At 43.7% G+C, this 22,820-nt stretch overlaps 2 protein-coding genes across 3 annotated transcripts in view; one reads left to right on the top strand and one right to left on the bottom strand.

Annotated features, from left to right (window-relative positions):
- Positions 1-22,820, top strand: part of SCAPER (S-phase cyclin A associated protein in the ER) — a 230,997-nt gene that overhangs the window by 7,318 nt on the left and 200,859 nt on the right. The window contains exon 1 of one of the 2 annotated variants that reach the window (XM_035553933.2): positions 16,954-16,972. The exons of the other annotated variant lie outside the window; for it this stretch is intronic. The gene's annotated coding sequence lies outside the window, so the exon portion shown is untranslated. Of the gene's footprint in view, positions 1-16,953; positions 16,973-22,820 lie in introns of those variants that run through there. 2 annotated transcript variants of the gene reach the window in all.
- PSTPIP1 (proline-serine-threonine phosphatase interacting protein 1) overlaps positions 1-22,820 on the bottom strand; it is a 41,022-nt gene that overhangs the window by 13,843 nt on the left and 4,359 nt on the right. Inside the window, exons 3-9 of the mRNA XM_035553943.2 lie at positions 20,372-20,446; positions 9,070-9,104; positions 7,544-7,650; positions 5,554-5,616; positions 4,344-4,442; positions 2,441-2,486; positions 1,501-1,580 (exon numbers count right to left, since the gene is read on the bottom strand). Of these exons, the coding sequence (XP_035409836.1) occupies positions 1,501-1,580; positions 2,441-2,486; positions 4,344-4,442; positions 5,554-5,616; positions 7,544-7,650; positions 9,070-9,104; positions 20,372-20,446 (505 nt within the window). The remainder of the gene's footprint in view (positions 1-1,500; positions 1,581-2,440; positions 2,487-4,343; positions 4,443-5,553; positions 5,617-7,543; positions 7,651-9,069; positions 9,105-20,371; positions 20,447-22,820) is intronic.

Below are 22,820 nucleotides of genomic sequence, written 5' to 3'. Positions count from 1 at the left end.
TTGAAGGATCATTATGACCAAATGTGTGGCTGATTTGGATGTCAACCAGTTCCTATAAATTGTGCAAAACTTACTAGCCGAGAGCAAATCTCTGTGTCCATCCTCAGCACACTGGAAATAAAGACTTCTGCCCCAGCCATCACCGTTCAGTTGGAAGATTACTCCAAGGCACAGAGAAAATGCAGGTGGATATAACATGCTATGCAAAATAAAGATTCTGAGCAGCTTAGATATGTTTGCTCTCAGAATGCTACAATACATTATTTTTTAGCTTAACAAGAAAATTTTACTTTTAATCTCCATTGAACTTGGGATATATAAAAAAAAAAAAGGGGGGGGGGTTGGGGGGGAACAAACCCCCAAACCTGTCCTGCATTACAGTAAGAAGCTGCTCTGGAAACCTCTTGCAAGACGTTACCTAAAGGGAATGTTTCTAATGGATTGTCCTGGTTCCAGCTAGGATAGATTTTTCTCCTAGTAACTGGTAGGGTGCTATGTTTTGGATTAGGATGAGAAGAGTGCTGATAACATGCTGATGTTTTAATTGTTGCAGAGCAGTGCTTACACCAAGCCAAGGACTTTCCAGCTTCTCGCTCTGTCCTGCCAGCGGGCAGGCTGGGGGTGCAGCAGGGGCTGGGAGGGGACAGACCCAGGACAGCTGACCCAAACTGGCCAAAGGGGTATTTCATACCTTATGGCGTCATGCTGAGCAATATATAGGGTTGGCTAGTCAGGGTGCTCGGGGATAGGCTGGGCATCGGTCGGCGGGTGGTGAGCAATTGCATTGTGCATCACTTGTTTCATACACATTGTTATTAGTAGTACTGTTATCATTTTTATTATTATTATTTTTCTGTCCTAATAAACTGTCTCTATCTCAACCCACAGGCTTCTTTTTTCTGATTCTCTCCCCCATCCCAGAGAGGGAGGGGGGAGGGTGGGCGAACAGCTGTGTGGTGCTTTTAGCTGCCGACTGGGTTAAACCACAACATGGATTAATGTAATCCTTTTTGTCTCCATTTTGGAATGTATCTTTTAAACTAAAACTGCATTTTCATATATTCCTGTTCTTCTTCTACTGAAATTACATTCTGTCACAAAGCAGTTATTCGAGAAACAGTCTTATCTTGGCTGTGATAGAGAACCATCCTTAAAGCTAGTGGATTCTTAAGTAACGTTGTAGTTGAAAACAGGCAAGAAAAGCTTGCAACTGGGTTGTACCAGTTCAAATATTGCTCCTCTGCAGTTATTTCCCTCCAATATATTTACTTACTTATGCTGAACAAGCAAAGAGCACGTAAGCAAGTGAGACAGCCAGCAACTATGTCTAAATCTACTTTAGGTTTTGCAGCATTCTTGCAAAGACATCTCTTACGCTGAGACTTGGTGTATAGCAAACAGCAAAACCCTTGGGACAATATCTCAAGTCTTAGACCGATAACTGTAACTAGGATAAAATAAAGAGCACACAAATATATTGCTGCAAAAGTCAATGTTTACCTCGCAGGTTTTGATATGTTCCTGCTCCCACTCTGTCCTGACCTTATCCAGCTGTTCAATGTTCTGTTTGTACACGTTCTCTGTAAACACAGACACACATAACAGAAACCCAACAGTTAGGGGAAAAAAATGATACCATCTTTCTCTTTTTCCTCCCATTACGATTTTGCTGTGGCTTTTGCCATGTTTACTTTGTCAAACCACAGCCTTAAAGTATATCACAAGAATATGTGAGCTTAAAACTGGTGGGCAGCCAGGATATATATATATTTTTTTTTTTCTTTGCAACTTTATGCTAGACTAAGGACTCTGTGCATGGTCTGCAGATCATCTGTAAAGTTTACAGCGGGGACGATGCAAATAAGAGATCAAGAACCTGGGCCGTACCTAGGCACTGACCGTCCTTAGGCTCTTTCCCTGCTGGGCAGGTCAGGTAGAGCCTGTGATTTAATGCAAGCTTCTACAAGAGCAGTGAGCGACAGGTCTGATCTCATGAACCAGCTCAGGTGTTGCTGGACACGTCCTTTTGGACACGTACTGTGTTTCTGGCTGAAGAATGTAGTCATGCCACCATGCTCGTGTACAGGGAATCTGGGGCCTCTGTATCTGTTTTGGGTTGGTTTGGGGCAATTTGAGTGTCATTGTGCTTTCAAACTTGCTTAAAGAAGAGCTTTTCTTTCCTGGGTGAAGTCCTTACAGAAGGTCTTCTATAAAACCTTTAATGACAGCATGAGATTTGCATGTCCACAAGTGAAAGTAAATGTCTCTCAGGTTTGCTGTTGTTTAGAAGCTTCCTCATTAGTCTTTGGATAGGTGACTTCAGGAAACCTGACTTCGAACAGGGCTAGCTTGGGTGATTCAGGTGGTGCTCTGTCAAAATCAGTGTGCTGGTAGTTTTTTGCTGAGAAAAAACTTAGTTCTGTGACAAATAGAGTATCACCTGCTTCATTTGCTGCATCTCTGCATTGCTTGGCTTTGTTCTGACTCTGAAACAGGAAAAGAAAGAAACACCCCAAATTAATTACTGTGTTTTTTTTGCTCCTAGCCCAATGTTTTGCTGCCTCCTCCCTTTCCCCTCATAAGGTAAAGCTCAAAGTACAAATACTTCTTGGCTGTTCTGCCTTCAGGATCATAGAATCATTTAGGTTGGAAAAGACCTTAAAGATCATCAAATCGAACCACCCATTCTGTTGAACATGGATTACGGAGAAGAAGGGACCAGGATTTCACAGATGTAGTTGTAAGTTGACAGGCTTCAGGGGAAATCTGGCAACTTATACCAGTCCATTCAGGGATGCCTGCTATAGGAGCTCAGTGCCAGCATGACCCAGCCTGAAGCTTGTCTGCTGGCTGAGTTGCTGTTTTATGATGTCCAGGGTGCTTTTCTAATAGATATTTATAAGCAGAAAAAAATGGCGGTTAAAAATCTTCATCTCCCAAGCTTCTCATATAATATACATATGAAAAGAACACAGTCTTTGAAATACTTTGCAAATGCCAGACTGTTTCCCATAACAACTCAGAAGTCTAAAAGCAAAATTCACTCTAAGCAGTTTTTTTTTCTTTTTTTAATCTGCAGCTTTTAACAAATGAAAATACAGATATTATTGACAGCTCTGTTCTCCCAGGTCTTTCTGCACAGATGGTGATGACAGTAAATTAAGGCACAGCTCTAGACATCAGTATAACACATTCTCCCTTTCTGCCCTTCAAGACAATGCTCAGGTAGGGGTTCTCATGACCGTATTCCTCATCACAGCTGGCTGGAAAATGTGTAGTAAGCTGGGAACATAAGCTTCATTCTTATTTTCATCCTGACTCAAACTGTTTGCAAGTGCTGAGCAGAATTAAACAGCCAGTGTTTCTTGTGAGATGCCCCTGTGCCTTTCAAATGTGCTGGCATGTGTGTGGAAATAATGGCAATGATGCACCCTGGGATTCTTATGCATGAAAGGAGCTGGGTCAGATTTTGATGCCATTGAAGTTGCTAAGAGTCCTGGCATAATTTCAGTAGGGCCAGGGTTTCATCCCCTCTTTATGGCTAAGCTGGAAGGTTTTGTTCATCAAAGATAAGGGAATGCTAGAAATAAAATGTCAACTGTTGCTGCTGATTTTAGTCTTCATCCCCCCACTCCTTGAGATGATTTTTGATCCTTTTTGCTTACGCTGCACTGATTTTATTGAGCCAAAGGGAGTTCGTTTATTTTGTTTTCTCCATCTGTTCTGCTGTGAAATGTTCCCATTAAAAGTTAGCGAATTGACAGCTACAAGTATCAGACGATGCAATGAAGGACTGCAGTGCCTTAATTTCCAATGATTTATTTTTGAGTTTGTAAATTTACTTGAAATTAAGCTAACCATAAGAAGAAAAATGATATGAAAAAGATGTGTTTTAATGTAAGATGCTATGCCTACTAAATGTAAGCGACCAAAAGGCAAAACTTAACTGCGTGACATACTTCTGACTTGCTTCTTTTTTTTATGAATAATTTTGGAGAAAAATCTCATTCAGTTTGCTTTCAGAACTCATGAAGCAATTAAATCACAGCCTGAAATAAATAAAACTAATTAGATAGCTCAGTTCCTCCCCTGCCTTTTTAAAAACCCCTGATCTATCACAGGACAAGATCAGGGTTACCAAGCCCTACTGAAGAAGGTGAAGGAAGATCTCCTTGGGAAGGTGCTTCATTTCAATTTTGATTCTAATGGGTTAATTAGAAGGAAAGCAACACCTGGCACCCTGTGGAATGAGTTGTTCAATTGTAGTCTGTTGAACCTTAAAAAAGAAACCCCCAGCCTTCTCCCTTTTAGGCATCACCCCAAAGCTCTGGCATCAAAGGTACCTTTTCTGTTTGCTTCTGGTTGCCTGAAGCACTTGTCCGTTCAAAGGACTGCTCGGCCTCATCCGCCTCCTTGCACTTCTGTTCGTACGTCTTCTTTGACTGTGTTGAAATGAAATCATATGTGAGGTTAGGGAACAGAGCTGGGTTATCTCCAACTTGACGTTCAAGGCACTTTCTCTTTTGCAGGCTGGGGGAAGAAATCAGTGTCCAGGTTTGTACAAAGGAGGAAACTCCCTGTGACACCATAAAGAGATGCTTATTAAAAATAGAACGGAAAAGTCCAGGCAGGGGTCTAGCAGCATAAATCAGGCCCTCTTCTTACAGCCCTGAAATTGTTCTCTCTGTACAACCTGAGCCAGCTCCCTGCAGAGGTGATCGCCTGCCGTGGCTGCTCCGCACGGGTGTGCAGGCAGTGCGAGCATCATCGGCGCATCAGGCAGCTGCCTGAGCTACAGCACAGAGCCCAGGTTAGAGCCCGAGCTCCCCAGGGTACGGGTGGGGACAGACTGTTATTTCCACAGGGTGACTTGGAGCATCAGGTGGCTGATGGATGTCTTGCCCGCTGCTCCAAGCTGTGAGGCAGAGCCAGCCCCACACAGGTAACAGTCCCAATGGAGTATTCAGAAGCCAAGTAAATCCTTATTTGCACCAAAAGAGCTCTCTTAGAGCTTCACTTGGTACAACAGCCATGTTTAAATACAAATTGTCAGTACCCTTCCAGCTGTAGTGCTGACAGGTCTGCAACTACTTTTCCTTAGAGGCAATTGTCCCCTGGAAACCAAACCCAGCAGTCTGCAGTTCCTGTACCTGCGAGACTTCCAGTTGGAGAGGTTACCTTCAGTTTGCAAGACTCCCTCACTGTTTTTAAAATGCTATTTACACAGACTGGGAAATTACATTTTCTCCTGCAAGTATATTCACCTAGAAAGAGTCAAATCCTGTTTGAATTTAACTTAATTCCTTTCTGAGTGTCTGTTTTGGACTCTTCAGAGCGTTTGGCAGGGAAGATTAGCTTTCTCCTCCTGGCAGGAATCACATCCTCTTTCTCTCTCACACACACACACACACACACTTGTGCTCTTACACAGTTACACTCACACACACATTCTTGACTTTTCTTCACAGGGAGGAACACGTGATACTGATTTCACCCTGTCTACAACTGGAACTGGTTTGCGCTGAGATACCTGCACAGGACCTCCTTGCTTACCTCCATTGTTTTCTTATAGTAGGACAACTTGCTCTTTTGCATGCGCTCCATTGCAAACTCGTACTGTAAGAAACACACAGGAATAAGTATTTCTTTCTTTGGACTTTTCCCCCTTTCTTAGAAAGTCATTGTCAGAGTCTTCCTATGAGCCACAGGCCTGTGGGGAAAATTACCTCACTCTGCTTTTATAACTGACAGGTTTCTAAGTGACACAGGGAGCATCGGTATCAGTTTAAAAAAAGATAAAAAAAATCCAAGATAATTCTGCCTCAGTGGTTTCCATTAATAGCAGAGAGGATGTAGGTCTTCATTTTCTGCCTCCTTTTTTTTTTTTTTTCCCGTAAGGAGATTAAATAGCATAACACTTAGTTACGGTGCCCATCAGCTCTGCTAGTAGAGTTCATCTGCTGGCTCAAGAGACAAACCATTGTCTCACCCATGTGAGCAAGGGTACTTGTCCATTTTGAACCCAAACAATTTTTCTGTAATTTATATTCAATTGCTTCTGGCAAATTTATGCTCACTGCAATGTGATTTCCATGACATAATCTGGTCAACATTGGGAAGACAGTGCTGAATTTTCTTTCATGGCTTTAATTGTGGTGTGCCCAGCCATGTGTGACAGTGAGATATGCTCCTATTTGGCGGGGGCTGGGTTTCTTCAGTGGGACTTCTGGTCCTTTGATCTTTACATTCTGCTCAAGAAAAACTCCCTCCAGGGCCACCCAGAGGCTTGCTTGACATCAGGCTGAACAGCACAGTCCTGAAAGCAGCTACAGCAGAGCCAGCACAAACACTAAATAGTGTTTTGTGAGATCACCACAAATACTGACACCTTCTAGCATGTCTGATGTTGGCTTCCTTACAGCCACATGCTAGACAGAGAGAACAGCTTGCGATGGGGTCCTGAGACTCCAAAGGAGATTTTACCTTTTCCCCAGGCCCCTATAACAGTTCCCATTTGAGTTACAGGCTTATTGTTTCCAACAGGAGAGAGAGGCTCTCTCTTTGCGGATCCCAGTAGTGAAGCGTGGGTGTGGGAGAGGAATGCTGATGACTGAGATGCACACTGTCTGTCTTTGCATGCATAATTTGCTTTATCGGATTGTTGTGAACTTCAGATCTCAGTAGCAACACAGTCAGAAGCAGAGCTGGTTTTACCCACTCTCGTATTCAGTTCTGTGCTGCTCTAAGTTCCTGTGTGTCTGGGTTGTAGATGTGAGTTTTGCTGCATTGGAAAATGCCCATATATATTTTCATTTGTTTGAAATTGGCATAGGACTGGATATTTGATTTTTACTGCTCCTTAAGTCATTGTTTTCAGTGTTAAGTGACTGTCAGCTCTTTGTCTTCAAGCCTGTGGAACCAGAGGACTAAGAATGACCACTTGTCTCTGTGAAGAGCTACTTTTTCAAGTGACTTGGAGCTGAATAAGACCCTAGAAAATGAAATAGCCTTAAATATACTCTGATTTTTATTATATAACATCAACTAGATGCTATTCCCAGTATCTGTAACTCAACATGTGTGCTGCATTCAGCATAACATTCATTTTATGAATTTAAAATGATTTTATGATCATTTATGATCATAAATGATTATTTATGATCATTTATGATTTTAGATGTTTGTGTTATCCTTTTATTTTAGTGCATGTTAGAGATCATGCAGGATCATGCCATAGCAATGTACTTAGTGCAGGTATAAAAAGAGGAAAGGATGAATTAAGTTCTTATGGGGATAAGAATAGTATCTGCAGTTACACAGAGACAGTAGAAGTGACTAAAGCTTCTGTCTCCTGAGTTCAGAGCATTACATAACTTCTAGCTGGGCTCAGAAAGTCGTTCTTCCACAGTCTAGTACATGGAGTGAACAGGATACGCTGGGCACATTTTATCATCTTTTGCACTATTCCCAGCCTATGGCTGGAGGCAGGTCATCAGAATGGACCACTGACCCAACATGTTTCCAAGTTTTGCTGATTCCTCACCTTTTTTCTTTGCTCCTTCTGTCTTTCTCGGAACTCCTCTATTCCTTTCAGTTCATCCTTCAGCATGACTGCTAGCTGGATGTGAGAGTTTCCAACGCTTTCAATTTCTAAAACAGATAAGAATTCATATGCAGTCAGTGGTAAGGTCTTTAAATGTAAAGTCACATTTTCAGGAGATATTTCTGAGATGTGGACACTGTACAATTTGCCATGAGAGAAGCAGCCTTAAAAAAAAGTGCATGCAGAAACACAGGGAGCCTGACATTGCTGAGGGTTCACACAACCTGAACAGGGCTTTTTGCAGGTCCTCTCAGTGCCTGCACATACATGGGCAAGACAGCTTGCTGCAGAATTGGAGCACCCACTCAGAGCAGCCCTGGCAAATGCAGAGGCTGGCTGCATTTCTTCACAGACCCATTTACCCCAGCCATAGATGTGGGGTGAGGGAAGGAGGGAACTGATGCCCATCATCCCCCTGGAGTCTGCCTTTCCCTCCTCTATGCCGCTGGATATTCTTTGCCATTTGCCTCCAGCCTTGCACAAACATCATCAGAGGTTGTTGCAAGCTGAGGATTTTCAAGGGTCAGCTAAGACAGGCTGAATTTCAGGCCACCTGGCTGATGCCAGTGGCTGGTAACATGTCTGCATTTGTCAGCTTTGGTGGCTCTGAAATGGAGCCCTGCATTTTCCGAAACTTATAGACTCACAGAATGGTTTGGGTTGGAAGGAACCTTAAAGATCACCTACTTCCACCCCACTGCCATGGGCAGGGACACCTCCCACCAGCCCAGGCTGCCCAAAGCCCCATCCAGCCTGGCCTTAAATGTGTCCAGGGATGGGGCAGTCACAGCTTCTCTGGGCAGCCTGTGCGAGTGCCTCACTGCCCTCAGAGTAAAGTATTTCTTCCTTATATCTAATCTAAATCTACCCTTTTTTAGTTTAAAACCATTACCCCTTGTCCTGTCAATACACTCCCTGGTAGGTCCCTCTCCAGCTTTTCATAGGCCCCTTTTTGATACTGAAAGACTGCTGTAAGGTCTCCCCAGAGCCTGTTGAACTCCCCCACCCAAGTTCTAAGAATACCTTAATTCACCAGCTGCTTTTCTAAGGGTGTTGTTTTTACATCAAGAGCAGGTGCCAGCACCCAGGTGCATGGTCCTATTGGCTATGGTGGTGGTGCCCTTCCTGTGTGAAAGGTTTTAGCTCGGACTTGGGCACAGTAAACAAGCATGCTGTTTTGACGTTAGTGGTTTGTAGAGGTGGGAACCGTGCTAATATTATGTGATTTGATCCAGGTAAGACTAGTTTGAGGAACAAGCGATTTTCTGTGCCTCCAGAGATTGGATTTGATGCCCAGCCTTGGGGAAGGACTCTATTGAGTGCCCTTTCCCTCCACTCTCCACAGTAAGGACAGGGACAGAAACATTAGAAGTGTGAGGGGGAAGAGAAGGAACGACCCCAGAGGGGGCAAACACAATCACATGTCTGTCTTAACCCAGGTCAGAAAGAAAGATGTAAATACTTACGTTGCTTAAGCCTCTCAAATGCTGCCTTCAGCGTGCTGTGAGATAAAAAGAAGTGTGCTTTGTTAGCATAGGCTTCGAAGGATGGATTGTGAATCTAGAGGAAAAACTTTCCCTCAAACAAAAGATCCACCCAGAAATAAAGCTCTTAATAGTCCTGTGATAAAAATTGACCATGCTAAGAGACACAATAGCATCAATCTGTTACCACTAGGAAATGCAATAAAATGCTCCATGAAGCAAGGAATTGCAGTGCTCCTTATGTGCACCCTCTTTTTTAATCTGTATTTGTAACTGAGCGCTAACAGACATTTCTCTGTTCTTGCACATTGCCAACGGATGCAAGTCAACTGAGTGAAATAAAGATGGTCAAGGGAAATTGGGTTTCAGAGCACTAGCCCGAAGGGTAGAGAGAAGCCAGCCCCGCCTTCTGTGTTGAATGCAGCACCAGCAAATTTTTCCTCCTTGGTCACCCTTGAAGCCGGAGCAGCTCTGCTGTGCAGCATCTCCATCCTGCGCTTTCCTAGCACCCCCGTGTGGTGCAGCTCGCTGTCCTTGGAAGGACACAAGGCTCTGAGAGCTGTGAAACTGTTGCTCGCAGGGGCTCTCAACATCCCAGAAGCACAACATGAATAACCCGTGCTGTAAAATCAGGCCTCGGGCTGCGATATACAGTGCAGAAACTGACACTGCTCCTCTGATGGACCTGTGCATCAAGGAGAGCAGTCCTGCAGTGAGGAGTTGCAGGAGGACGTGAAGGGGTAACGGTAGTTCACCTATGTCCTGTTTTTTGGTGAGCCAGAGTCCTTTTAGAAAGCAGCAGAAAGACCAGTATAGAGGTGATAGGAGAGGAAAGAGCACAGTCTGTAAGGGGCCTTTTCAACTTAATAATCAGCTCTAGCTCCGAGTTCGCAGGCTGGAAGGACATTTGCGTACACAGAAGCCAAGATAGTAGGTGCAGTGATTTTTGAGGTTTTTCAGATTCAGAAATCATCTCTTCGGGCCCCAGGCTGTATTGTTCCCTGAGGGAAAGAGTTCTGGGCTCTCCAGAGTGCACCCGACTGCCCCAGGCAGGAGGCCAGGGGAAAAGCCTCCAAAATCTCCTTGGCTGAAGCCTGGCTACTGGGAGAGGCCAGAAGAGGATGCGTATCACTCCTCAGCCATGTGTGACTACAGATGGGGAGGGAAATCCTGCATCTCCTGTGCGTTCCAGGAGGCTTAGGAGTTGTGTGAAGGGTCCTAATTGCCCTGTGTTAATTTAGGCTGGACATCTGTTTCCTAATCAAAGCTTGTTGTCCAAGCAGCAAGAACACGTTACCAGGCAGAAGAAGAGTGCACAGGGGATGGGAAAGACTGGGTCTGTCCTCAGCGATAGCTGCCCTGCAAAGTGCTTCCAAATCTAGCTTTGTATCTGTCCATGGAAATATAAGGAAAAGGCTTTCAGCCAGAAACCATGAGCGTTCATCTACCTGTCGGACTCTTTCAGCATCTTCTCAAGGAAATAACTATGGTAAACTAAATTTGTTTTGGTGGCAGATTATCATCCTAATGATATTCAGTCATTCTGAAGGTTCGTTCACCTTTCCTTCCGTACCCTTGTTCACACAAAGTGAGTCTGGAGTGGAAACTGATGGAAACTAAATTTTCACAACACAAAGGAAAAAAACAGGATTAATTACAGCTCATTTAATTAAAAACTTGAAATCAAAAAAACAAGTTGAATATCAGTAGCTGATTTAGCTTTTCCCCACCTAAAAGCTCTGAAGGTTTATTTTGAAAACTTAAGCTAATTTTATTCCATAAGTATATTTTTTCCTTTTTTTTTTTTTTTTTAGTATGGACTGTCCAATGGGAGGTGGGAAATATGCTAGCAACTTCATGCTAGAAATAGGTAAACACTGACATTTTAAAAACAGAGGAAACTTGCAAATTGCACATACTGTTTTTGCATGACATATTGATCTGTTATTCAGAGATTTTTTCATCAATGTTGGTGATTTGGATTATGGCAAGGCTGAAAAAGCTGCTGTAATGGATACTGAAAAAAATAATTCATACTCAATACATATCAAGGACAAAATTGTTTTGCTGCTTTTTTGTTTTCCAGACATCAGAGCTACCAGAGTAGATCATAAGCCGTACATGAAGCTTCTCTCATTTTTGCTGGCTTTCTGTAAGGATTAGTTGGTTTTCTGGTATAATAACACACCTGGCTATGAGCTGGGGACACCCATTTACCCCCACATGCTCTTTAGTTGCTATTTCGGAAAGCTCTGGCCTTTTGCTCCTGGCATAAAAGATCTGCGCAGGCAGTTCCTTAGCTGCTGGTTAGGGCAAGACCACAGTCCCTAAGAAGACAGAAATAGACTTAAGCCATTTCCTTCCCTATTTTCATAATAATTTTCTGGAATCAGTGAATCAGATCCTTCATCCCTATGGGACTTGGAGTAGCAACCATGTTGTTGTGACAGCTTATGTGGTGGGGAGGACAAGTAAATCAAATCTCGACCCACAGATCCATCAGGTATTCCTCTATGATTTCTGGGCTGCAGGGATGTGCTGGCTGCAGCAGCAGCAATCCTACAGATAAATTTTTCTCTGTTGCTAGATGCTCAGATTATGCTAGTGAAATATGTAATGTCAGTGCTTTGGAGAGCTTCGTGGAAGCATTCCATGTAGCAGACGTACATGAGAGTTTTAATTCAGTTGGTACCCTTGTATATACAGTACCTATTGCCTCTTTCTTCTGTGTGGGTGTGACTCTCTAATAAGATTGGTAAGGGCTTGATTCCAAAGCAACCGAAGTGAGGATGTCTTCGCTCTTAGGAACACTTCTATGCAGTGCTTTATCCTCACAGTATATTGTGCTGTTGGCATTGTGGTAGCAATTTATTTTTTTGTTGATTTTTTTTTTCTCTGGCCAAATTAGAAAACCTGAAGTTGAAAATAATTCAAGAAAAACTACAGTTTGCCTCCCCACCCCCCTTTTTCTTTAACTTCCTCATATCTGGTGTTTCCATGCCCATTCAGGAAAACTTAAACCACCCAGCTAAGGACAAGACACCTTTGGGCATCTTTACATGCAGCCCCTTGCAGATGTCTCAGTGAAATGGGGTTGGACACAAATTTGCTGTGCTTGTTTGTTAAGGCTCCCCCTTGGACATTTAAAGTTTACGTTTGTCAAAATGTATTTCAGGTGCAGACAGGATTAAACCTGAACCCAGAAAAATGGGGAACAGATATAGCCATTGTGACAGCCACTCTGCAGCAACCTCTGGTGATTTTTGCCATCTAGTGGCTAAAATATTGGTACTGTAGTATCCTCTGACTCGAGCACAGCAGAACTGAGCTGCTCTTGTAAAATATGCACTTTTCAGTGTTTGTTTTTCCAAGTGGAGGGGTACAAGGAGACTAGCAGAGCTTTTAGAGGACCTGGGCAGCCAAGGAGAGGTGTAGAGAACACAAGCATGTGGCAATAAAGCTCGTTATTTAGCATTCTTAGCTCTGTAGGTTTCAAAATTCTTTCCAAAGCAGACTTGCCCAAATTTACCTGGCAACCCGATCTCCCTAGGGTACTGACTGCAGGTCCCTGTGGCTCTCCTCTAAGAGGATAAGCATTTACGGAACGCATCGTTAGAGAGCTCGGTTTGATTTCTTTCTCTCAGCAGAACTTGCCTCTGTTTTCAAGGCAGGAAATGCATCCTGTATTTGAGAAGAGGTGCCTCGCTTGGCAGTATGAGAAGTACTGGGGAACCACCGCTTCTGATCATAAATCCATTTCACTCACTGCAAAATTTTCTTATAGTCAGTTCAGGAGGGGAACTTAGCACGGGGTTTGGAACAGCATGGGTGGCAACATTTAAAACTGAACCTGTCCCAGCTGCTCTTAGCATTTGCTTTCCCTTGTTTCGTCTCTTGGACCTTGCTTTTGCTAGGGAGCTGTGCTGTTGCTGGAGAGAAGACTGTGCTGGGCAGTCCTGCGTGACACCAGGATTGCTAGGAAATGCACTGCAGATGGGGCTCTGGTACCTTCTTCAGAGTCATCACAGGCTGAATTTTATGGCACCAGAGATGCAATCAGCAGAGCTCTCAGTGGCAGTGCTGAGGCCACAGGTAGGCTCACTACGTACCCTGGTGAACGGCTCTTTTGTAACTATAGGCTTGCTGGCTTGGGCATATTTTTTTCAGTACTTTGCTTCCTCACCCAATTAGAGACTGATTTAACTGAGTAATTCATAGAGTCCCTCTACATCTTGTACACAGGAAAGTAAAACATAAGCTCTTCTAACCGGAAAACCACAGCTCTTTTAAAATTTTCTTTCTTTTTTATCTTTGCTTGGTGAATAGAAGTGGAAAATAACCCCACCTTCTTCTAAAATAACTCAGTCTTCCTTTTTGCTTGGTTTACATTTTAACATCAATACAATCTACACTGCTCTGCTCTTACTGTTTTTTGGGTTTTCTTTTGTTTTCTTTTTAAACATTCTTTCTGAAGCTGGGAGAAGTCTCTGCCAGATACAGCCTGCAGAACACTTTCCAGCAGTCCTGTTCACCCACTGCCTCAGAAACCCACTCACTGCCTGCCCCCTCTGAGGCCACGGTTAACATCTGTCTTTCCTCCTGTCGTGTAGGATAGACCTAAGGTGATATTACCAACACTTTTTCTGTGAAGCCTAGTGGCGGTAACAGAGTGGGGAGAAAGAAGTCCAAAAGCATCTGGTCTCAATCACCTGGGGGGTCTCTGCAGGGATGGATGTGGGGAGGGGCGAGGAGAGGGAAGAGTGTGGGTGTGGAGGGGGATGTGGTGCTCTTTAAACAGGGAGATAACGCCTCACTACCCAGTCTGATGCCAGGCACGTAGCAGAGTGTTGCAGGCAAGAATCACATCTAGCATCGCTTGCCAGGATGTTTTCTTTTTGTCCTCAAACAGAAAGGCAAAACCACCCTGTGCAACTAGAAAGATTTCTGTATAGGTACCAGCTGTGGTGTGATGTTTAAACCACCTGTGGTAGAGAAAAGGCATGAGCAGCACCCTTCTCTGTCTGCTGGAGTCCAAGTTTTTGTCTGTTTACAAGTTAGCTGCAGCAAGGCGCTAGCCTGAGTAGCCAGCTATTAGGGGAGGCTGCAGCATGCAGCAGGCTGGGCTCAGCGTCAGGTGGGATGGAGCATGTCTTTCATGAAAATAGCCACAGATGTGGAGAGTTCCTCTAATGCTGCGGTGTGTCTGCATACGTCTTTTGCTGTTGCAACTTACATATTTTCAGATAAGTGTCAGAACCGGAAGCAGCCCCGGACTGAAAGGGAACAGGGCGATACCAACATTCTCAGGGCCGGTTGCTGGGAGCACGCACAAATCACCCCAGGCTTTGCTGGGACAAGAGAGCAAACAGACCCCTTGTGACTGCAGAATGACCTATGGCGTTCCAATCAATGGGTAAAACAATCGAAACAATTCATGTACCTCTCACATAAGACTAAATTTCCCCATCTCCTGCTCAATAATGCCTGTCCTCATCACTAGAGAGCATGTCTAGATTGGATTTAAAAACTGAGCGGAGGCACGCTTCTTTCAAGCACATGCTTGGATCTATTTTCACAGCATCCTGAAAGTTCAGAATATGAGTGTGTGAGTGTATAAACTCTGTGCAGGTTCAGAACTTTTGAGTGGAAAATATTTAACCATGGAAGAATGTGACCTTCCAAAAGGTTTTTAGCCTCAGTTAAAAAATGCTTGCTTTGTGTGAATAATACAGAGGATTGTGTATATTATGTGACAGACACACTATATTTATACACAGGAAGCAGCAGCTTGGCATTTCGTTACAGGTGCCCTCACTTCATGCTCACTGAAATATTCTATTTCAGGCATTGCGGAGAAGGGCAGAGCAGGCACAAGTTTGAAGGAACTGCCCTTTCCCAAGGTCTGAAGGAGACCTTAGTGGAAAAGAAGGAAGGAAAAACATAGGAAATCATATACATGAGAAGAGACAAGCAGGACAAATGACAAAAATAGCAGTTGTCAGACGAGGCAGATTTAACCAGCTACCACATGTTTACATCAGTTGCTTTACAGAAGAGATCCCAGAGGCTCTGTTTCGGCTGAAGCAGAAGATGTGTCTGAAAATTGGGCTCTGTGGTATACTTTTTCTCATATTCTTCTGGTGAAAAGTTGCCCAAAGCTACTGCATGGAAATTCCTAGTCACCTTGCAGCCTGAAAGGTGTTTCCTCTTAAAGGTAGGAGCTCTGAAGAGAATCATCTATTACTGGGAGTGCTACCAGTAAACACTTGCAAATTTGTTCTCAGTTTGTAACTCAGCTGAAAATCCTCACTCCCTGTGCATCCTTTCCCATGTGTGCTATGCAGAATATGGAGGCTATAAAAATATACAGCAGTTTAAACTTCATAATATGTAGTTCCCTCTCCCCTGTTGGAAATCAGCATAACCTGTGCTTTGCCAAGAATATATGGCTATAGCTTTGTAATCATCTTTTTCATAATTTCTTGAATAATTAGAGACTATGAAATTTCAATATATAAACTAAAAAAAAAAAAAAGTGGGTTAACAGAGCTTTAAACTTAAATGTCTTAATTTCTACTTTATATTTTAAAATACCCATTAGCCCTGACCTCTGATAGGTGAGCTCCAGAGGTCTGGTTCTGGGCAGTATCCATCCTTCTACCGTGACTGCTGTGATCCTCACACCTTGCCCACTCCTCAGGGACTGCCCTGTCCCTTCCTAGGTCTGACCCACCCAAGAGTTACATCTGCACTGCTATTTGAAGGGAGGGATGTTCCCTTCAGATAGCTGTTCTCCTCCCAGCACTTTCCCTAAGACTCCCCAGCTTCCCATATTTCCACATACAGTGCCCGTTCACAACTGTGCTGGGACAGCCAGGTGATTGCCTTGAAAGAAGCAGCCAGCCTTTTCCACGTGTTCGATGATGTTATGGTGCTCAGTGTGTGTGTAAGACCAAAAAGCAGGGGGACTGCAACTTACCCGTGCAGGCACACCTTGAGAAACCTCGCTGAAAGGATGCTAACCTGCCTCTGTTGTGATGTCTCAGCTAACATGGCAAGTGTGGTGAGGCAGGTTAGAAAAAACGAACAACAAAAAAGGCACTTCTACATGTAACAGGCAAGTGCATTGCTTTGCTAGGAGATTCAGTGGATGCTAATAAAATGTTTCAGGATTTCAAATAAGATCAAGGCACAAGAAAACTCTGCTGGGGGCTATTCCATATAAAGCTGCTGCTGGTTTGGCAGCCTCTGAACCACCAGTTGTTAAGGCCAGATTGTTTAGGAGAAACTTTCTCATATGCTTGCTCTGTTCTGCCCTTCCACACGGATCTGGTGCCAGGGATGGCGTATTAGGCTGAACAGATTTTGGTCTGAGCATGCATGACCCTTCTTGCAGTATGAAACTTGTGTTTAAGTGTGTGTCTCCTTCTATGTGTGAGAGTGAACTTCCCAAGGCTTCCAGCAATTGCTGAGTTAGGTCTGTGCCACGTGCCAAAAGGGGATATCTCCCTTCCCTGTCGGAAGTAGTTTCTACCAGCTGCAGTGCCTGAAGCAAGGGCAAGAAGACAGAACGCCAAAAATTGCTTGAACCAGGCTGTGCTATTGAATGAGTGTGTGTTTTGGCTGTTAGGCAGCGCTTTCAGGGAACTTTTACTTCTTGAGATGGGATTTGCAGTGTTTGTTTGCCGTGCCCATGGTAACCAGCATCAACTGCTTTTAGAAGCCCTGCCTTTGCTCTTTTTAATTAAAAAAAAAAAAGTTGTTCCTCATCTCCCTCTCTTGCTTTGTAGGAAAATTTTCTCTAGCTGTAGGCTAAACTTAGCCATTTCCTGTAGCAGTTAGAAAAGGACCAGTGAGGAACCAACTGAAGCGAACTGCATCTCTGGTAAGCTGCGCTGAAAACTCATACCCTGCTAGCTCTCAGGTCAAAGTGCTTTCCTCATATTTCTAGTGCCAAGGACTCTGCAGGCGGACCTTTTCCCAGGTTCAGATGTTTCACTACTGAGTATCAGCAGTAGTAAAGTGTCCCCCTACAGTTTAGGACTGTAGTTGTTTCTGCTAAGCACTATTGGGGCTGGGGCTGGAGGGGTCAGTTCCCCATCGGGAGCTTGCTGACAGGCCCCCGATATCTCTTCGTAGGACAGCTCATCCTATCGAGGCACCCAGCCTGGTCACCAGGAGCACGTTCTATGCCTTCCTCTATACCAAACTTTTGTAGTGATGGTGGAAGAACAAGCACTGGAGAGTATACAGGTGGAAACCCAATGTCTGTTATCACCTACATTTTTACTAAGAGCAACAGAGAGTGGTCCCAACGCTGCTGTTGCATTTCTGCGAGCCTTCCCTACTACTTGTCTTTTGAGTCAGCAGCACGTTTCTTCATCTGCACATTTCAGTAAATAAAGATGGGTAGCAGAAACTATTTATACATCCAGATGAATTCAGCAACTTGCTCCAGGCCAAGCAAAAGCTGGGGGTGAAGGAAAGCACGGGTTTGCCACCGATGTTTTACCTGGACCACTAGACAGGTACAGCTGTTCACCCTGGGTTTGTGCTGCTTTTGCCATGCGCTGCTTTCCCTACCTGCTACAGAGCATCGATTTGACCTGCTGGAGGGATGAGAGGTTTTTGGAGCCAATTCGTTAGGTTCAGCAGTTGTTTATAATGTGCTAAGCAGAATTAATTGGCTTTGCGGTTGTTTCCCTTAAGGTTTTCTGGGTGTTCTCTGACACTGAAAGTTTATCAGTAGTTGTCTTCTTTCTTTTTATCAACCTTTTAAAAGGCAACCAGCCACCTTCCTGATATTGAGAACTACTGGAATGTGAAATGACTTCCTGGAGAAGTGACAGAAAGCTTTAGCAACAGAAATATTTAAAAGGTGACTGAAATTCAGATGAGAGGATAATTTTACATTATCAAGGAAATAAGTGAGTGATCTAAAAATAATAATTCTTGCTCCTCTGTGATATATAGCATGGCATAGGGAGTTCTGTAAAATTCTGAGAAAAAAAAAAAAAAGAAAGGGGGGGTGGTTGAGGAAGCTGCTTTTTTCCTGGTGATTGCTGAATGCAAGTTTTAAGTATCCATACTTGCATACCTGCACAACACCTTAGTTAGACTTCATTTGAGAAATACTGCTACCCAAAGATACATTCAAAGATGTGAACAGCCCCATTCAGATATTTGTAATACTACCTGTCAGGTATTTGTAATACTACTAGTATTCAGTGTGCTATTGGATAATAGGGAGCCCTAAAAAGAGGAAGCACTTGGTGCAATGCAGGGGGCTACCTTTCAAGCTCTTACTAAGGGTAGAAGGTGAGTTCCCTGCCTCCAGTCTCTCCGGAGGACTGACCCTGGGAGCAGCGCTGCTGTCAGCAATGTATGCCATCTAAACAAACAAACTGCACACCAGGTCAAAAATATCAAGGCATTAAAACCAAATACTTCACATCCATGAATAGTTCCAGTCCTCAATAGATTTCATTTTTCTCTGGTTTTAAAGTGTGAACTCTGGATAAAAGTCTTTCACTGCCCACCTGTGTAACCCCTTAAACAACCAGAGGGATGCTGAAAGAAAGCAAAGTGCGCTCTCCCTCTACTTCAGAAATAAGTACAATGAAACATTCGCTCTGATAAAATAAAAAATATATATCACTGCAGTGCTAGTCCTTACCCAGACCAGGCATGCGTTTATGGAAACACAGTAAATCAGCTCTGCAGCATGCCTTGTTGGTATATTCAGCCTTCTTTCCATACCAAGCTATAAAATTGCTGGATCAAACTGGAGCTGGGCTTGGTTCCAAACTTCCTCTAACTTTAGGAGAACGCGGATCCATATCCCAGCCCTGGGGCTTGCCTCTGCCTCTAAATCAAGCCATTACAATCCCTTAGGAAAAGTCAGACCTGTGAGTTATCCATTAAGTCACAGAAGAGCAGCCAAAGCTCTCTGTTTCTGAACGTGTTTGCTCTACCTGCCTTGAATTGCCAGTAAGGAAATTTAGGTGGAGCCTTTTGGTAATCCTCAATTGCTAATATTATCATTTGCTTTGGAAAGAAGCCATCCATCCTTAATCTGCTATTTTAATTTCCTTTTCTCTGATTAGGTCTCTGTACTGAGACACCAGGAAGGTGTCTCCTTGTACCCTTTTATACCTCTCCTTATGTCTCTGTGATACTCTAATGCATTGTTCAAGGATAAGGCAGAGATGGAGTAACGAGGGAAACAGAGAGACTTGCATGCGCTCTGGAGTGAGCCTCGGTGCTCTCTCTATTACCAGGCACTTGGATTAATGCACCAGTTCCCCATCAGCCTGGATGTGCCACCAAGTCAATGGCAAGTGCTACAGGTGATTGCCTGGCACTTGCATGTCATGATGGTCCAAAGATTTGGGGTCAAGTTTTACAGTGAAATATGAGCAGGAAACCATGCTTATAGCAAAAGAGAGCGATAAATAGATGTAAAAAGGAGAGGGTGATTAAGAAATGAGCTATAGGGTGGGTGAGAGTAGGGGGCCCCTCAATCAATAGAGCTGTTTTGTTTAGATTGAGGTCTCTTTCAGTCCTGTCTTCTGTGACCCCAAATCTTCATCCTCTTCCACTTTATTCCTGTGTTATTACTTGTTACAGTGATGACCAAATGTCTCGTTACTGCTGCTACCATCAATAATAGTAGCAGTTTATCAGAAGTGTTTTTTAAGTTAAATTCTGTGCCAACATATATCTACCTCTCCCAACACAATCTACACATGATCTAAAATAGTAGTACTGGAGACAGAGAAAAACATGTCATTTTAGTGTATTTCAGTAGTTGTATTGATTTGTCTCAAGTAAAATCCCTTGAAAGAGTTTTAAAGATTGTATTCCTAAGCTAAGCCAAGCATTTTTCCTGCTGCAGAGGGTAATTTTTGGTGTCTTTGCACTTTGGGTTTGTTCTGTCAGTCTCTATGAGTTTAGGGTTAGGGTTAGGGTTAGCCAAGCCAGCATCTGAAACGTTTACCAACATCTTCCTTTTCCTTTTTCCCCATCGCTCAGTTTGCTCTTGGAAGCAAATATTAAACATTGTTAGCAGTGCTGAAATTAAGAATTTTCTCAGTACAGGCCTACTGGCCATTCCCAAAGAGAGATTTTCTGAGTCTTGTATTGAAGGACCCTGGTGTTCCCCATTTTCTTCTACACCATGAAGTGCTGAAGTGAGCAGCTTATGACCCCATTCATAAGCAAAGCAGGTGTCTGACGTTGCTTCCAAAATGCTTGCATTTGTACCAAAAATAGAATTGCTTACTTGATTTCTGTTTGTCCTCCTGCTTTTCGGGCAATTTGAACCAGCTCTTTCCCATATCTCTCTTCTGCTTGCGCTCTGTTAAAAGAAAAACTTTCTCAGTGTCTCCTGGTGGAACCAGCATAATGTTTACAAAACTCTTCCTGTGCAACTCTACCTTTGCAGCTGAGGTACAAAACACAAGAAACAGAATTTCTTTAATTTCTCTAAATTAACTCTAAAATATTTAGGGTGAACTACTTGTGGAAGAAATGAGGGACAACAACTGTTCTTCCTCATGGCTTTGACTAGACTACAGTGTGTTAACACAAGTTTCAGGACCGCTACGGGGCAGCAGTTTGGGCACGCTTCTGTCTGACAATATCTGGCTCCCCATTCGCCTGTCCCTCTGCGTGTGACGGCAGTGGGCACCTTGCGCTGCAGCCAGCTGGACTGGTGGCTCTGGTGAAATCCCACTCGCAGGTTTGCAACTGGCTTTGTACAGAGTATATTAAGGGAAAAGAGCATGGCCAGTTCCTGCAAAACTCTTGTGTCAAGCGCTCCTGAAACTTCACATGTGGGACTGGACTAGCCCGGGTCAGCGGGGTTTGGCAGGAGGCTGACACCATCTTTTCACATCTTTGTGTGCTGCCTTTCCCATTTTCTGGCACTCTTGCACACAGCTTCTAGGTTTCCCTGCAGCAGCCAACAGCTGGAACATATTTTGTGTTTTAAATCTAACTCTTAGTTGTGGAATATGACCTCTTTCTCACTCTCCAAACTCTTCAGCCCTCCTCTGGATCAGGCGGGAGTATCTGGGAGCAAAAGATCTGGTTAGAAAGCTGATAAAGTATGAGAGTAGCCAGAGCAGCTGTTGTCAGGACTTGGGGCAGCTGCTGCAGGGCTCCTTGTTGAAATTCTGGCATCAAATCCCTGACATAGGCAGTGTCTAGGAACAGGGATTCATCCCGTGCTTTGTCCTCCTCCTAGGTCATTCCTGTGAATAATTTGAGGACAAAGTTCCAGGAATAAGCTACAAATAACACCTTCTTTTTATATTTAGTGCCCTATCTCTTGTCCTCTTCCTCCTTCCCTAGCACACATGCTCATACAAACATATGGGCGTATGCACACTCACTGGGAAGCTTTGGGGTTGTGCAAAAATTCATGGAAACACTTGTTCTTGCAGCTTTCAGGTGCGTAAAATGACTGTTTTTTTGGTTTTTTTTTTCTTTCCTTTGTGGAAAGCCCTTTCTGCCTCCACCACAAACAGAAAGAACCTTGTCCCGTAGCTTGCAGAAAACCCTCCAATAGGCTTTGAACAGAAACACGGCTCTGTATAGCGTCAGATGCATGCTGCAGTGCAGTCTGCCCGAAGCCTGAAATACAACTCTCATCTCGGTAAGTTATGAGTCACAAAGGAGCTATTTTAAACAGATAGAGCTAAGCTACCATCAGAGTGATGTGACTTCAGGACTCTGTGACACATGGCAATAAAATATGCTTCCATGGGTGATCAAGAACAGCAATTCAAATAGCTTTGGATTTTGATGGGAGACTCTTCATCATCTGAAATAATGAGCTTTCAGTTTGGCAGCTCGCATCCCCATGAAAGTCCCAGTGCTTGAAAAGAAGCCTTTAGAAAAGCAACCCAAAACCCAAAAACAAGATGGGAGCAGTGTGGGAGGAAAAAGGAGGATGCAACTGAGGAAGGCAGAGCGATATTCAGGAGACAGTTCTGCGATGAACTGCTCTACTATCACCTGCTGGATATATAATTCGTAGCGTGGGGGCTTTCTTACAGGTCATGCATGAGTATGTGCCTCATGCTGCATGTTGCAACTGTTGAAACGCAACCACTTTAAAACAGAACCAAAATTTCAGATCTTTTTTGTAAGTCAGAAGTACAAAAATGAATAGCAAAGTAGTCAGAGCAGCTGTGTAATATGTATTTTCGCACCCACAAAAGCGTTAGCTGTCCATAGCTGTTGTTGAGGGGCACCCAGGAAGCACATAGGGGATGGAGATAAACTACGACGTTGTTACTCAAAGTGTGGTGAGATGTGTGAATTATGTGGGCAGTTGTGAAAACTTAGGAAGGGGCTCTGATAGCATCTTACATAGCTTTGTCTGTATTTGAAGGGTGGCCTGTTCTTGTTAGTTACGGGAAACTGAAATGCTGCATGTGGCCACCGCACTCTCTAAAAAAAAAACCTGCAAGTCATTTGTTCCCTGTTGAAAGGGTAAACTTAGTAATGCTTCTTGTTGGGATGTGTTGTGGTTTAACCCGGCCGGCAGCTAAACACCACACAGCCGTTCGCTCACCCTCCCCCCTCCCTCTCTGGGATGGGGGAGAGAAACGGGAAAGTGAAGCCTGTGGGCTGAGATAAAGACAGTTTATTAAGACAGGAAAATAATAATAACAATAATAATAATAATAATGATAATAGTATTACTAATAATAATGTGTATG

The sequence above is a fragment of the Cygnus atratus genome, chromosome 11, assembly GCF_013377495.2.
Source record: "Cygnus atratus isolate AKBS03 ecotype Queensland, Australia chromosome 11, CAtr_DNAZoo_HiC_assembly, whole genome shotgun sequence".
Lineage (NCBI taxonomy): Eukaryota > Metazoa > Chordata > Aves > Anseriformes > Anatidae > Cygnus > Cygnus atratus.
The sequence above is the reverse complement of the archived record's forward strand: the minus strand, read 5'-3'. Positions and strand labels throughout refer to the sequence as shown.